The sequence below is a fragment of the Bufo gargarizans genome, chromosome 2, assembly GCF_014858855.1.
Source record: "Bufo gargarizans isolate SCDJY-AF-19 chromosome 2, ASM1485885v1, whole genome shotgun sequence".
Lineage (NCBI taxonomy): Eukaryota > Metazoa > Chordata > Amphibia > Anura > Bufonidae > Bufo > Bufo gargarizans.
Genome location: NC_058081.1, coordinates 172,048,872 through 172,066,108, shown reverse-complemented (window position 1 = coordinate 172,066,108; position 17,237 = coordinate 172,048,872). Strand labels below are relative to the sequence as shown.

General features: G+C 43.6%; 1 protein-coding gene across 2 annotated transcripts in view; it reads right to left on the bottom strand.

The window, feature by feature from the left end:
* LOC122929657 (tetratricopeptide repeat protein 24-like) overlaps positions 1-17,237 on the bottom strand; it is an 87,228-nt gene that overhangs the window by 40,675 nt on the left and 29,316 nt on the right. For both annotated transcript variants that reach the window (XM_044283290.1, XM_044283291.1), the window contains exons 4-5: positions 14,120-14,248; positions 5,640-5,761 (exon numbers count right to left, since the gene is read on the bottom strand). In XM_044283290.1, coding sequence (XP_044139225.1) covers positions 5,640-5,761; positions 14,120-14,248 — 251 coding nt within the window. The remainder of the gene's footprint in view (positions 1-5,639; positions 5,762-14,119; positions 14,249-17,237) is intronic.

The window sequence follows — 17,237 nt, the reverse complement described above, 5'->3', positions numbered from 1 at the left end:
GGTATGCACAGGCAAATTCCTGGATGCCAAGTCTATCCACCAAGCATTGGAAAGTGTCCGGGGCGTTTTCCATCCCGAATGGCATGACCTTAAACTGGTAGAAGCCAAACGGGGTGACAAAAGTCGACTTGGGGACAGCCTCTTGGCCCAAGGGAATCTGCTAGTACCCCTTGCAGAGGTCGATGGTGGTCAGATAGCGTCCCCTGGCGATACGGTCTAGCAGTTCGTCTACTCGGGGCATGGGATAAGCGTCGGTCACTGTTTTATCATTTAGCCACAGATAGTCTACGCAGAGCCGGGTAGTCCCATCCTTTTTGTACCCAGCATAAACTAATACTTGCATCGAATGGAGAGTGCAGCTTATTTACTTCTATTTGTGGAATCGTATTTGCATCTTACAAGCTGTGTACCACCAGATTGTGAAAAACCGTGACCACTGTTTCCTCCATATGATCGAGTGGTGAAGTGACAGTTTACCGTAGTGCCACCATATCCTGGAATCTATATTATTGTTTGTACTTTTTCGGGACTAGGACTACTGGAGATGCCCACGGGCTATCGGAAGGCTCAATGACGCCTAACCTCAACATTTCCTGTATCTCCCCGGGGGTTTCTACCTCGTGGGTGGTGAGAAAGGTACAACCGGGTTCTTGGGAAAACGTTTGCTGTTTACTCGCTAGTAAGTGGAGCATCTGCTCCCTTTCAGTGGGATTTAGTCGGTCCCCTAACTGGACTGGGGTTGTCTCTCTAAAGGTCGGGTAAGGGTAAATTGTCTTGGTCAATTAGCTGGGGCACATAAAGCTGCTACGTCCTCCTGCCTTTCCTGATATTCTTTTAAATATTTACGTGAAAGGACCACCTTATTCTCTCATCTTTACAGCTAGCAATGACATGTGGTGTCACATAGTTGCTCTACTACCTTATAGGGACCTTGCCACACTGCCTGTAGTTTATCGGTCTTGATGAGTTTCAAGACTAACACCTTCTGTCCTATCTGGAATATACGACGAACGGCACTCCTATCATACCATACTTTCTGGTCCCTTGGCCACCTGGAGGTTCTCCTTTGTTCCATGCGGTCCCTGAGCTCTACCACGTATGATACGATGGGAGTCCCTTCCCTCGAGGTCTCTCCATCCCAGTGCTCATGAATGAGATCAAGGGGACCTCGTACCCTTCTCCCATATAACAGCTCAAAGGGAGAGAACCTAGTGGATTCCTGCGGCACCTCTCAGTATGCAAACAAGAGGTGCGGTAGGAATCTCTCCCAGACCCTGTAGGTGTCTGTGAACGTCTTCAACATTTGCTTTAGGGTCCCGTTGAAGCATTCACAGAGACCATTTGTCTGGGGGTGATATGGGGAGCTGAACAAGGGCTTAATATCACAGGCTTCCCATAAATGGCGGGTGAGGTCTGCCGAAAAACTGCATCCCTTGGTCAGGTATGATTTCTTTTGGGAAACCTACCCTGGTGAATATCCCGACTAGGGCACTGGCAACAGTATCTGCCTGGATATTCGAGAGGGCTACGACTTCCAGGTATTGGGTGGCGCAGTCCAGCCGTGTAAGGATGTACTGTTTACCCGACTGACTGGGTCTCTTGAGGGGTCCTATTAGGTCAACTGCTATCCAGCTAAACTTCTCCCCAATAACTGGCATAGATAACAGTTGAGGTTTAGGGTGGTCTCCCCTCTTCCCTACTCTTTGACATATATCACAGGTCCTGCAGTAGTGTCGCACATCCTTGGAGACTCCCGGACAGAAAAATTGCTGGGTTATTCTCCCAGCTGTGCAGGATACTCCCAGGTGTCCTGCTAGTGGGATATCGTGTCCAATTCGCAGAAGTGCCAGCCGGTATTTTCATTGTACAACCACCTGGTGTTTCTGTGAAGGGACTGTCCCGTGGCTGCAGGTGACCGTCACCCTATATAACTTACCCTGCTCCCACGTAAATGTCTCTCCTTTTAACCCTCCCTCATCTCTGCACTATCCCTGTACTTGATGAGTGCGGGATCTAGCTTAGTCTCTAACCCAAACTCCTCGAGATTGTCCCAGGCTACTGTCTCAGCTAAATCATCAGTGTGTCTTACCTGGGTGTCCATGATCGGTGGATTGGAGTCAGCAGTTCGGGCATGGGCATGGGTCTCAACAGGGTTGATGCTGGCTGGCCCAGAGGGAGTGTAGGCAGGAGTCATTGGTTCTAGATCATTCTCCAATAGTACTTCTGCTGGTAAGTTGTCCATAAGTGCCACATGTACCATGCTGGATCCAGCGACCCCAGTCGAGATGTACTCGGGCGGTGGGGAGGTGAAACAGCTCCTCCCGCCACCCTTACTGCAATGGTGTGTCCGGTGCGGTCATTGTTCTTGGCCAAATGACATTGGAGCAAAATAAGCGTGGCTCCGGTGTCGAGTAATCCTTGTGCGGTGCGCCCATTGACTCGTACCTCCTGGCGATGGTGCTGTCGGTTGACTTGGGTGGCCGCTTGTATGGGATCAGCTTCGTACAGTACCCCCAGGTACTCTTCCGAACCGCTCTTGGCTTCCAAACAGTGTGCTGCAGGAGTACAGAAGGTGGAGGGTTGTGTTGCTAGTGGGGGTGGCCTCCATGTGTTTTGGGGAGGCTCTAGGGGGAAATCCCTGCGATAATGTCCCCATTGTTTTCAACGATGGCACTGAACTGTGGAGTGGTTCGGTGCCTGCGCTGGCCTAGATGGCCCAGAGTAACAGGTTGGGGCTGGAGCCATGGGTGCTCGAAATTCGATGTGAGGTGTTGGTTTTGATGCTGTCTGTTCTATGTGGCGGGCATCGGTGTACTCGTCAGTTAGACGAGCAGCCTCAGGTAGAGTTAGGGGCCTCCGGTCACGTACCCACTCTCTTAGCTCTGGTTGCAAGGTGTTGAGAATATGTTCCAGTTAAAACAACTGTAGTACATCCTCGGCGGTCATAGCCTGGCATCCAGTGACCCAGTGTGATGCTGTACGGTGAAGTCAACATGCCCACTTCGTGTAGGAATCACCCCCCCCCTTCTTTTTGGATTCCCGAAATCGTCGCCGCTAGGCATCCAGGGTGACAGCGTACCGGGCTAAAAAAGCCTGCTTTACCAGATGGTAGTGTTGTATGTCCGCATCAGGGATGGCACGGAAAGCATCGGAAGCTTTCCCAGATAATATGGTACTGATGTAAAGTTCACTGCCGTTCAAAATCTGCCAAAAATCCATCGATCTTGTCACTTTCCTGGAAGGACTTAAATGCTGCGAATGGAATCTTTTCCCCCTCAGTGTAAGTTTTCTCCAATAAGAGACAGAACTCAGTATTGAGAGTGAAGATGAACTGCCTTTATTGGTGCCACACTTGTCCTTATGTGCAAGTCCCCATGCAAGGGGACCTCCCATCTGGACCTGATAGGAACTGCTTGACAAACACACAGACCAATGGAAAGAGGACACACAATCCCTTCCCTCTGCCTGGGAGATAATTAGGTCAGGGAGAGAATTAGGTCAGATAAAATTACCAAACATAATTAACAAAACACAATAGGCTCTGCCGGTGATACAACTACCAAACATAATGGGTTAACTTAATCACTCACAGGCAGAAAAAAAGGTTTTAAAGCCAAATACATTACAGGGACCATATAGAAAAGGGAACAGTGGGCATCCAATGAATAACCAGGTGGGCAAATGAATAGTGGTGAAATCCAAAAGGCAGAGAGTCTGTCACATTGAGAAAATAGAAGCAATAGAATGGAGAATATTAACCAGGGAACTTCTGGGATATTGTGCATGTTCTATATTTAACGTTTCATCAAAGGGAGCATACTATTGAAAATGAGCTATTGAAGACATTTTCCTGGTCGTTATTTATTTATATTAAACCACTAACTTTTTTGATGAGCTCTGCTTGAGCTTTCAGAAAAAGGTCTAACAGTTCAACAGGAGCAGAGGTCAGGTAGCAGAGTGAGGGTGTGTGTGCTGCTTTAACCTTTCATATCTTGAGCTTTGTAAAAGGTAGTGGGCCTGATCTTGTTTGAAAGCTGGCAATCTAATCTTTAAAACAAGACCAGGATCCCATATTGGGTTGGGAGTGATAGCAGGTGAACGTGAACGTAAGTTTCAGCTGCTTTCACTTCTGACCTGATTTAAAAAATCTTAAAGGATATGGACACCTTTGTACAAATAAAAATAAATTACACTATTTATTTTGTGGAGAAAATAATTTCTCCAATTTTCTTTTTCCGTTTTCCTTCTACAGCTTGCTATGCTTCCTATGCACTACTCTCAGTGGATTTACAGATAATCCATCATCACTGTCTCTCTTCTCCCTCCTCTACCCCTCTTTTCAGGATGGCAGAGCAGTGCAGACTGTCAGCTGTAACATACAGCTGACAGTCTGCAGACATAACCCCTTCCATGCCATGGTCCTTAGGGACCGCAAAAAATTAGACACTACCTAAGAAAATCACCACAAAAAAAAATAATGGCTTTCAGAAAATGGAAACACAAAAACATGATTTTTTTTTCAAAAATGCTTTTATTGCGTAAAAGCAATTTTCTTAAATGCACATATTAGGCATCGCTGTGTCCATAACAACCTGCTCTATAAAAATAGCATATGATCCAACCCGTCTGGTGAACGCCGTAAAAAATAAAATTTAAATGTGCCACTTTGCTGTGACATGTGTGAATAAATACACTTGTTTTTTTCACCGTCTACAGAGGAGTACCGTGGATTTCTTGTATATCCATGTACCCAGGATGAAAGGTTGAACGCTGGCACCCGGTTTGCTACGTATAAGGAGTGCTGCCCTATTTAAAAATAATAATAATAATATATATATATATATATATATATATATGTCATTTATCAAACTGGTGTAAAGAAGAACTGGCTTAGTTGCCAGAACTGCCTGCCGGATCCGTCAAAGCATATGCAAACTTATGGCATTTGATCCGTCTGACAAATTGATTGAAATGCTGGATCCGTCTCTCCGGTGTCATCCGGAAAAACGGATCCGGCATTTATTTTTTTTAAATTTTTTGCAGTCTGAGCATGCGCAGACCGCAAAAACTGATCAGTTTTGCCAGAACACTCAGGGCCGGATCTGGCATTAATGCATGTCAATGGGAAAAAATGCTGGCAAGTGTTCTGGAATTTTGGACGGAGAAAAAACCGCAGCATGCTGCGGTATTATCTCCATCCTGAAGCAAAAAGACTGAAATGAAGACATCCTGATGTATCCTGAACGGATTTCTCTCCATTCAGAATGCATTAGGATAAAACTGATCAGTTATTTTCGGGTATTGATATTGAGCCCCTAGGACGGAACTCAATGCCTGAAAAGAATAACGCTAGTGTGAAAGTACCCTTTAGTCATCAGAAAAATAATTTTCTGGGTCTTGGAAAGTAGCAACATAAAAACTGATTATTTTGTAAAAACAAGTGTTTTTTTTATTGTGCAAGTTGTATAACATAATAAAAACTACATGAACTTGGTGTTATCATAATCGTACTGATGCAAAGAATGAAGTTATCATATTACTTACCGAGCTGTAAAATAAATCTCACAAAATGTTTAAAAAAAAATTATCGAGTCTAAACATTACTCACATTGTACATGGGAAACACAAAAAGAGGATACCTTTGATTTTCCAGACAGAGCCAGTGCTTGCTTGTAGTGGTGAATAGCTTGATCCAGATTTCCAAGGCAAAAATAGGTAGCACCCAACCCTTCACTGACAATACTCTGTCGTAGAAGGTCACCTGTCAAAAAAATGCATTTAATACTTTCTGCAACCCATGTAAATAGGGGGCTATTCTCTTACCTAGCCACTACTTTAATATCAACATATATTTCATTTAAAGTGGTATTCTAGGATTTTACTATTAATAGTTATTAGACTATCGATATCTGATCAGCAGTGGTCTGACACACCATGCCCCTGCCAATCAGGTGTTTCAGAGTAGATCTGGTGCTGGAAGTTGTGCTGGAACTACACAGCTACATCCATTGTGTAGTGGACGGAGATGGTAACTGCAGTCCTGCTCCCATTGCCGTTAGAGATTAGTGAAGTCATGAAAAATTTGATTTAGCTGCTTTGCTGAATTTCCCAAAGATATTCTATTTGTGATGAATTACTTTGTCAAGAAGAGCATTTCTTTGTACGTAGCAGGCCAATCACGCCAACCCTGTCATTGAACCCCTTAGATGCCACGTTCATCATTGATTGCGGCATCTGAGGCTACCATTTAGGCCTTTCAGGGATTAATCAGGATAAATAAAAAAAATAACCTTATCCATTTGCTTGCATAGAGGCCCTCGCGGCCATCTTGATTGACGTCACCACGTCTGGCCAGGACGCTGGCGTGGTGATGTCATACATCACCCCGCGCGAGAGTTTGTGCTGTATCTTCAATCAAGATGGCCTCTTTGCGCGCAAATGGATGAGGTGAGCATGTATTTTTTTGTTTTTATGGCCATTTCCGGAAAAATTTATTCATTACCACAAAGCACAAGGAAATTTGGCTACATTCGGATCGAAGTCAATTTGTTTGACTTTTATTGGCCCAACACTAATTGCAGTGAACAGGAGCAGCAATACAGTAAACAGCTGTGTTCAATACACAATGGATGAAGCTAGTAGTTCTGGTGCCTGAGCTACTGCAGAACAGATCTGTTATTGCCACAGACCATTGTTTGCAAATTTATAAATAGTCCAGAGGTAGCATGCAATAAAGACACTTCCATTGTTAGGTTCCCAGAAGAATTCTAGACATGCAATGCTTTGTGTATTTGTAGCATATGGACGTTTGTACAGTCATTTTAACAAGAAGCCTTGTGGTAATATTTCTGTCTGCAAATATGCTTACTGGATATCTGCCACTTTAACTGTGCCTGCTGTTCTTAGCTACAAATTGGCAGTCATCAAAATGTCTCATAAAGTAAAAATTATTTAATAGTGGGATTCATTCTACAGTTATCGACTTTGCACACAGCAGTAAATACTACAAAGCATCTCAGAAAATATTAAATGCTCAGAAGGACACAACATGGTTATAATCATACAGCAGAAAAGAGCTTGATGCAAGACAGAACTGTACAACAGGGTAGGAGGATGGCGCATGCTGCTCGGCTTTGCAGTCTGTGCTCTGGATATCTTATTCTAGTCATACCAAAGGGAGATTCACAATCATTTACTATTGATCTGAATGGTATGAAGTTATCTGTTGAGGATTTGCTGGACCCAGCTCGTGACTGTTGCTGCATAAAAATTGCAGCCCTAGAAAACCTTGTTTCAAAGTGTTTCTTTTCTCTAAGGCTACTGAGAGCATCAGAGAAATTGTATGTGACACTTGTGTAACACCCCAGAGTGGCATTACCACTCCTACGCCCTGCTTCTATCTGTGAATGCTAATATAATGTTATCTTATGCATTTATTTCCAGGTCCCTAGACACTGTGCATTTATAATAATGTTATGTAATTGTTCATGTATATCTCATAAGGGAAACAGGTTCTTGGCAATAACTAAAGACAATTACCTCTCCCAACTGGTTCAGGACCCGACTAGAGGGACGGCCATACTGGACTTAGTAGGGCCTGACAGAACAATAGACGTGCAGGTTGGGGCACACCTGGGAAATAGTGGCCGTAATGTAATAACCTTCCAACTATCATTCAAAAGAGCGTTTCTACAGGGAGGAACAAAAATACCAAACTTCAAAAAAGCTAAATTTAGCCAACTAAGAGAGGCCATAGGCCGAACTAACTGGGACAGAGTCCTCAAAAATAAAAATACAGCCACAAAATGGGATATCTTTAAAAACATCCTAAAATCTCATTGTGAGAGGTACATACCGTATGGGAATAAAAGGTTAAGGAACAAAAAGAAACCAATGTGGATAAACAGGACTGTAAAGAAAGCAATAAATGACAAAAAGAAAGCCTATAAAACACTAAAACAGGAGGGTAGCACGGAAGCACTGAAAAACTATAAAGAAAAAAATAGAACATGTAAAAAACAAATAAAAGCGGCCAAACTAGAGACAGAGAAATTAATTGCCAAAGAGAGTAAAACTAACCCTAAAATGTTCTTCAATTACATAAATGTTAAAAAGTATAAATCTGAAGGTGTCGGCCCTTTAAAGAGTAATAAGGGGGAAGTCGCAGAGAGCGATGAGGAGAAAGCAAAGCTGTTAAATATTTTTTTCTCCAATGTATTCACTGAGGAAAATAAACTGTCAGATGACATGCAGAATGCAAAAATAAATTCCCCATTAAAAGTGTCCCGTCTGACCCAGGAAGAAGTACATCAGCAACTTAAAAAGATTAAAATAGACAAATCGCCAGGACCGGATGGCATACACCCACGTATCCTAAAGGAATTAAGTAATGTCATAGCCAGACCCTTATTTCTGATATTTGCAGACTCTATACTGACAGGGAATGTCCCACAGGATTGGCGCATGGCAAATGTGGTGCCAATATTCAAAAAAGGGTCCAAAAACAGAGCCTGGAAACTATAGACCGGTAAGTTTAACATCTGTTGTGGGTAAACTGTTTGAAGGTTTTCTGAGGGATGCTATATTAGAGCATCTCAACGGAAATAAGCAAATAACGCCATATCAGCATGGCTTCGTGAGGGATCGGTCATGTCAAACTAGTTTAATCAGTTTCTATGAGGAGGTAAGTTCTAGACTTGACAGCGGTGAATCAATGGATGTTGTATATCTGGACTTCTCCAAAGCATTTGACACTGTATCACATAAAAGGTTAGTATATAAAATGAGAATGCTCGGACTGGGAGAAAACATCTGTATGTGGGTAAGTAACTGGCTCAGTGATAGAAAACAGAGGGTGGTTATTAACGGTACACACTCAGATTGGGTCATTGTCACTAGTGGGGTACCTCAGGGGTCAGTATTGGGCCCTATTCTCTTCAATATATTTATTAATGATCTTGTAGAAGTTGCATAGTAAAGTATCAATTTTCGCAGATGACACTAAACTGTGTAAAGTAATTTACACTGATGAGGACAGTATACTACTACAGAGGGATCTGGATAGATTGGAGGCTTGGGTAGAGAAGTGGCAGATGAGGTTTAACACTGATAAATGTAAAGTTATGCACATGGGAAGGAAAAATGCAAGTCACCCGTATATACTAAATGGTAAAACACTCGGTAACACTGACATGGAAAAGGATCTAGGAAGTTTAATAGACAGCAAACTAAGCTGCAAAAACCAGTGTCAGGCAGCTGCTGCCAAGGCCAATAAGATAATGGGCTGCATCAGAAGGGGCATAGATTCCTGTGATAAGAACATAGTCCTACCACTTTACAAATCGCTAGTCAGACCACACATGGAGTACTGTGTACAGTTCTGGGCTCCTGTAAACAAGGCAGACATAGCAGAGCTGGAGAAGGTCCAGAGGAGGGCAACTAAAGTAATAACTGGAATGGGGCAACTACAGTACCCTGAAAGATTATCAAAATTAGTGTTATTCACTTTAGAAAAAAGACGACTGAGGGGAGATCTAATTAATATGTATAAATACATCAGGGGTCAGTACAGAGATCTATCCCATCAGCTATTTATCCCCAGGACTGTGACGAGGGGACATCCTCTGCGTCTGGAGGAAAGAAGGTTTGTACACAAACATAGAAAAGGATTCTTTACGGTAAGAGCAGTGAGACTATGGAACTCTCTGCCTGAGGAGGTGGTGATGGTGAGTACAATAACGGAATTCTAGAGGGGCCTGGATTTATTTCCGGAGCGTAATAATATTACAGGCTATAGCTACTAGAGCGAGGTCGTTGATCCAGGGAGTTATTCTGATTGCCTGATTGGAGTCGGGAAGGAATTTTTTATTCCCCTAAAGTGGGGAAAATTGGCTTCTACCTCACAGGGTTTTTTTTTTTTTTTGTTTGTTTGTTTTTTTCCTTCCTCTGGATCAACTTGCAGGATAACAGGCCGAACTGGATGGACAGATGTCTTTTTTCGGCCTTATGTACTATGTTACTATGTAATGTGCCTGGTTCACCAGCAGGTGGCAGCAACAATGGCAGAGCTACACCATTCCATTCCCCCCTCCTTTCTTGGTCAGTAGTAGGACAGTCCTGTTTGCTACCAGAAGGAGGTAGGGAGTTCTGGTGTGTTCTTGTTGAGACTCCATGTTGGAGCTGCCAGGATTCTAACCTATTCCCTGGCATAATCCAGAGTCAGACTACAGAGAGAAGTTGCAGAGATTCGATTGAAGTCTGTTAGTACAGCAGAGCCAAAGAGAAACTGATGTAACAGAGTTGAGATTGTTTGCTTGCCAGAGTTAATGCTAAAGCCTGCTGGAACCAAAATAAAGTCTGTAAACCATTTGGAGAAAAATTTATGCAAAGTAAAGCTGCCATTGAACTTCATCACAAGATCTGGACTCAAATATTTCTTCAAATCCCTCAATTGTTCACCCTATTTGTCTGCTTTAGAGCCAACGCCTGGGGTTCCAGCGTATCCAGGTTGTGACATATCACTCGGCCATTCCTACACCTGGGTATCAACTCCATTTCTTAAAGGGACTCCGTCCCGTTGTTGCTTCATTGCAACTGGCGTCACAAAACACTTATCTCCTCTAGATAGATCATCAGCATCTGATCAGCGGGGGTCCCGATCAGCTGTTTGAGAAGGCAGCGCTGCTCCAGCATTGCCGTGACCTTCTCACTGTTTACCGCTGTCCCAGTGATGTCACGACTAGTATCAACTGGCCTCGGACCCCCGCTGATCAGATGCTGATCTATCCAGAGGATAGATCATCAGTTTAAACAAACTGCAGAACCCCTTTAAAGCTCCTGAGCCTCAATGCTCCTGAGCCTCCACCATCATGTATCATTTACAATACCGGTGTCTTTTTAACTGCCAATGTAGCCTATGGGCCCCTCCAGGCACCAGGACCTGGATGAGTCTTCCATATGTACACACATGAAAGTGTCTCCAAAAACATCCTTTATTTTTTATTTAAAAAATGAAGGATGTTTTTGGAGACACTTTTCATGTGATCATACATAGATCACTCATGTCCCCATATACTGTAATACAGTTTGGATTAAACAACCACTGAATAGGGCTAAGTTCGTATATGGTGTTCACAGTACTTAGTCCTGTCAACTGTTTGATTTTGCTAGTATTGGTGCCGGGTAAACCCCTTAGATGAGTTGTCCCACCATTATGTGTTATATTCATTTTATAGATTATAAAAAATGAACAATGTTATGCAATACATGTTGTTAGAGAAAAAAATCCAACAAAGAGTTTTGATGTTTACTTACACAATATGGCACCACCTAGTATATAGCAATGTGTACATCCATCTACTGAGCTGAGTGCTGCTGGTCACACATGCTCAGTCACTCTCCCCATAGCCAGGTCTCTGCATAGTGATAGTCTGTTCACTGCAGAGCAGCTAAGCTAATAGAAATATCTTTTATTAAAGGGAACCTGTCACCGGGATTTTGTGTATAGAGCTGAGGACATGGGTTGCTAAGATGGCCGTTAGCCCATCCGCAATTTCCAGCCCCTATAGCTCTGTGTGCTTTTATTGTGTAAAAAAAGATTTGATACATATGCAGCAAAGCGTGTTTAGACAAGCACAATCTGCTGCCAGCCAATGAAGATTTAGGTGCCTGCACCTTTAGGGCCGTTTCACACGAGCGGATGCCGTGCGTGGCATCCGCTCCGTGAAAGAGTGCCAAGATCCGATGCAGACTGCAGAGGCACGGAGCATTGACATGACTGATAATGCTCCGTGCCTCTCTGTGATCTCTTTACTACGAAATCACAGTGATCACTAATGAGCATTCCTATGAACACTTTTTAGCAATCATCTGGCCAAGAATCGACCCGTATAAAGGGCATTATAGACTTTCAATGGAGTTCATGACGGATACGTCTTGGGTATGTTAAAGATAATACAACCGGATCTGTTAATAACGGATGCAGATGGTTGTATTATCAGTAACGGGAGCGTTTTTGCTGAACCCTGCCAGATTCAGCAAAAACGCTAGTGTGAAAGTAGCCTTAGATTGTGAGCCCCACTGGGAACAGAGAGTCAAAAGATTAAGACAAAGAGATACGAATTAGAGATGAACGAATTTCCCAAAATTAGTTTAACCCTGAAAAATTATGCATGATACTCTGGGGGTCTACTAGGATTGTTTCAAGCTCTTTAACGCCAAGGCAGCATTAATAATGTCAAAGTGGCTGCCATTTTGTGTGATGCATGTTTAATGAATCCCAAACAAGTTGGAAACGGAAGTTTTTGGAAAATTCAGAACAAATTTGATTTGCTTAGAATTGATTTGCTCATGGCCATGGGCTGGTGTTACATAATCAAGAAAAATAAGTAATAAATAAAGAGTGATAAGCTGTAGATGTAGGGTCTTGACACAGTAGCATTTAAAGGGCGTCTGTCAGCAGATTTGTACCTATGACACTGGCTGACCTGTTACATGTGCGCTTGGCAGCTGAAGGCATCCGTGTTGGTCCCATGTTCATATGTGTCCGCATTGCTGAGAAAGACAATACATGCAAATAATCCTCTAGGAGCAACGGGGGCACATGTTCATATGTGTCTGTTTTTGTGTCTGTTTTGTTGAGAAAACTAATATATGCAAATGAGCCTCTAGGATCAATGGAGGCGTTGCCGTTAGACCTAGAGGATAAGCTCCCTGTGCAACTCTCGCACCCTCTCCACTTTGATTTACAGGGCCAGGAAGTGTAAATGTGATCTCTGCCTGTCAAAGTGGAGATGATGCAGAGAGAGCTAAGCCTCTAGGTGTAACGGCAACGGCTAGGTGTCGCTCCTAGAGGCTCATTGCATATATTAAAACATCATTTTTCTCAGCAATGTGGTCAGATGAGGTTTAACACTGACAAATGTAAAGTAATGCACATGGGAAGGAATAATGCAAGTCACCCGTACATACTAAATGGTATCTAGGAATTTTAATAAACAGCAAACTAAGCTGCAAAAACCAGTGTCAGGCAGCTGCTTCCAAGGCCAATAAGATAATGGGTTGCATCAAAAGGGGCATAGATGCCTGTGATAAGAACATAGTCCTACCACTTTACAAATCGCTAGTCAGACCACACATGGAGTACTGTGTACAGTTCTGGGCTCCTGTAAACAAGGCAGACATAGCAGAGCTGGAGAGGGTTCAGAGGAGGGCAACTAAAGTAATACCTAGAATGGGACCAACTACAGTACCCTGAAAGATTATCAAAATTAGGGTTATTCACTTTAGAAAAAAGACAACTGAGGGGAGATCTAATTACTATGTATAAATATATCAGGGGGCTGTACAGAGATCTATCCCATCATCTATTTATCCCCAGGACTGTGACGAGGGGACATCCTCTGCGTCTGGAGAAAAAAAGGTTTGTACACAAACATAGAAGAGGATTCTTTACGGTAAGAGCAGTGAGACTATGGAACTCTCTGCCTGAGGAGGTGGTGATGGTGAGTACAATAAGGGAATTCAAGAGGGGCCTGGATGTATTTCTGGGGTGTAATAATATTACAGGCTATAGCTACTAGAGAGGGGTCGTTGATCCAGGGAGTTATTCTGATTGCCTGATTGGAGTCGGGAAGGAATTTTTTATTCCCCTAAAGTAGGGAAAATTGGCTTCTACCTCACAGTTTTTTTTTTCCTTCCTCTGGATCAACTTGCAGGATGACGGGCCGAACTGGATGGACAGATGTCTTTTTTCGGCTTTATGTACTATGTTACATATGAACATGGGACCAACACAGATGTCTTCAGCTGCCAAGCACACATGTAATAGTTCAGCCAGTTTAATCAGCCAGTTTAAATTAGTTATAGCACAGGTTTTCAGTTCTCTGTCCTTGTCCAAAATCCTCTCTGGCACACAGCACACGGGGCACTGTCAAAAATAGAAGAGCTGCGTTCTAATGTGGATACTTCTACTGATCCATTTTGTATCATATCTGTGCCCAGGATAAATGGAAGGTGGTTAAAGCGCCCATATGACAGGACTGGTGATTAGACACTTCTTGAAGAATTTTCACTTACTGCATAGTGACCCTTCTATAGGTAATTTCCTTGTAATGTTTACCTGCATCCACAAATGCTTGATATGCTTGCTGATAGTAAAACTCTGCCAAATCATAGTTTTTCAGCTGGCTATAGGCAAATGCCAAGTTACTGAGACATTGTCCTTGAGCACTCCTGTCTCCCAATGATCCTAAAATCAACCATGAAAACAATTGTCAAATTGAGCATATGTTAATATATGTTATTAAGACATCTGTCCATCTGATAGTATTCTCTGTGTGTATATGCATACAATGCTACCAATCGCTGATAACCACCCCTGTGTATAAGTGAAGTCAGAAATAACAGTTATATATATATATATATATATATATATATATATATATGTAACTGTTAAGTTCCAAGTATTACTGAATCTTTACCCACAAGACTTTATAACAATCTGTCTACGCCCTCCTGCGCTATAACATGCTGCCTGCAGACTGACTACATTTCATGGTGATAGGCTCTGTTTAAAGGCGTTGCCCCACTGAACATTTATTGCATAGCCACTCCTATCTTAAGAACTTGGCATGCTGCGGTGAATGAAGGGCAGGCTGCGCATGTGCAGCTTTCTCCATTCACTGTTAAGGGACTATTGAAAATAGAAGTCCCATAGCAGGGAAGGCAGAGAGCTGCACATGCACAGTCTGCTATCCATTCCCTGCAACATGTGATGGGGTCTTGTTCGTGAGATGAGACCAGCTCCATCAAATATTTATGACATACCCTTTACATATGCCGTATATGTCCAGATGGGAATATCCCTTTCAGGGGGAGATATCGAAATGTTCTGATATGTCATAGGTATTTGTGAGATGATTATATGGAATAATAGTTCTGTGATCTTGTAGTCTGGTGATTTACGGAACGTGAGCCCTTAAACCCTTTTCTGTGACTGAAAATCTCACACAACATATTAATCACACTTAGGTCACGCTCTTAGGCTACCTTCACACTAGCGTTCTCTTTTCCGGTATTGAGATCCGTCATAGGGTCTCAATATCGGAAAAAAACGTTTCAGTTTTGTCCCCATTCATTGTCAATGGGGGCAAAACATAACTGAAAAGAATGGGATGCTCCAAAATGCATGCTGTGGTTTGGGGACGGATGGGGACACAATGCAAGTTAATGGGGACGGATCTGTTTTCTCTGACACAATAGAAAACTGATCCGTCCCCCATTGATTTTCAATGGAGTTCATGGCGGATCCATCTTGGTTAAAGATAATACAACCGGATCCGTTGATTACGGATGCAGATGGTTGTATTATCAGTAACGGAAGCGTTTGTGCTGAACCCTGCCGGATCCAGCAAAAACGTTAGTGTGAAAGTAGCCTTAGCAATCTGTGCTAAAACGTGCATGTGTTAGCAAAATTCTGCAACCAAATTGTGAGATGCTTCAAATTTGAATGTCAACAGCATGCCCGGACATCAAAACCAATTTTTTCCACCATGTGTGAATGGAGTGATGTAAATCTTCACCTTCTAGTTCTGACATGTCTGTTTTAGTAACTACATGCATTCCCCATTTAATAACATTCTGGAACATCTATTATTATATGACTCTATGTTGTGCTGTTATTCTACAATTCTTGCTACAAGTTTATAAACCTAGGTACAGATGGGTGCTACCAGCTGTGGGTGTGTCCCTGCACAGTCTGAAACTATCCAATTAGTGCTGCCAGTTTCAGAAATTGCAGGGACACACCTCCAGCTAGTAACTCCCATCTGTATGCTTATCCATAAACGTCTAGCAGGAATAAGACAAGAATGGAACAACATAGAAAGAAATAAGAATAGATGCTCCAGAATTGTTGTTACATGGGGAATCCAAGTAGTTACTAAAACAGACATGTCAGGAGAGGTGACAGGTTCTCTTTAAATCATACCTGAGTTTTAAAAAAAAGTTTGCATAATGGCTGTGCTTCTTTGTATAATCATAAACAACTGGGAAGGAACAGTTATATTTGGGCTTCCCTAAATTCTCAGCCATATTATTCCCTGCTTCAGCTGCACAGCTAGATGCATTTCACTCAGAAGCAGATGGAGTCTCCCTTCTGCCAGTGTTGCATGTAGTGACCTCACTACCACTACTTCCTACCAGTGGCGTACTGCCAATATAGGCAGACCACGCTGTTGCTATGGGGCCCGCGGCACAGGGGGCTCGGAGCGCATGGAAGGACCCGCCCCATACATCTACTCTGCACAAGACAGTTTATTCATGTCATGGGGTATTGAAGTGGCCTGTGATCCGCCCACTTGTGTTCTCCCAGCTGCGCCCTCCCCCGGCTTCCAGGCACTGCGTCTGCTCTGCTGCATTTCACATTGGCCAATCAGAATTTAGCAGCGCAAAGATCCTGTTGCTGATTGGCCAGTGTATTCCTGGCAGGCAGCAGGAGCAGCAGGCTCAAGCACACACAGAGGTGCGCACCTGGCGTGCGCGCCCCTCTCATGTCATTAGCGTCAGCCAGTGTGTGCAGCGCAGCCCCCCCATTCCCCGGCCCAGACTGAAGGACCGCTCCAGACCCAGGTCACTGACTGTACACAGTGAACACAGAACCTGACCAGAATAAACACACAGGTAGTGTGCCATGCCACAGTAAGAGCGTCACTTTTAATAAAAAGTTCATATATGGTTCTGGTTGGATGGATATGGGTATTTTTGATGGGGGGAGGGCAGCAGCAAGCAGTGTTTTTTTTTTGGGGGGGGGGGGGGGGCTGTAGGCTCATAGAGGACTTAGAAGGACAGTGTACTTTCCTCCTACTCCCCCCCCCCCTCCACTCCCCCGGGGGGAAGGGGGGGGGGGGGGAAGCACACTATAATCCTGAGTCCTCTATGAGCCTGCAGGCCCCCCAGCACATCAGTCACCTTGCAGGGGAAGGGGGAGGGGAGAATATGATTGGTGGCTATGTGCACACTCAGCATTAGCAGCAAGGAGTTAAAGGGGTTATCTAACCCCTATAATGCCCCCCAAAATGCCTGGGCACCTTACTTAACTCATTCCCCGGCACCCGCATTCCTCCTGATGCCCGCACAGCTGCCACTGCCTCCCTCCCGTCATGCAGATGAAAACATCCAGCGACATGGGGGGCAGTCAATAGCAGGCCACGATGGGAACGAGCCTCCCTAGGGAGGCT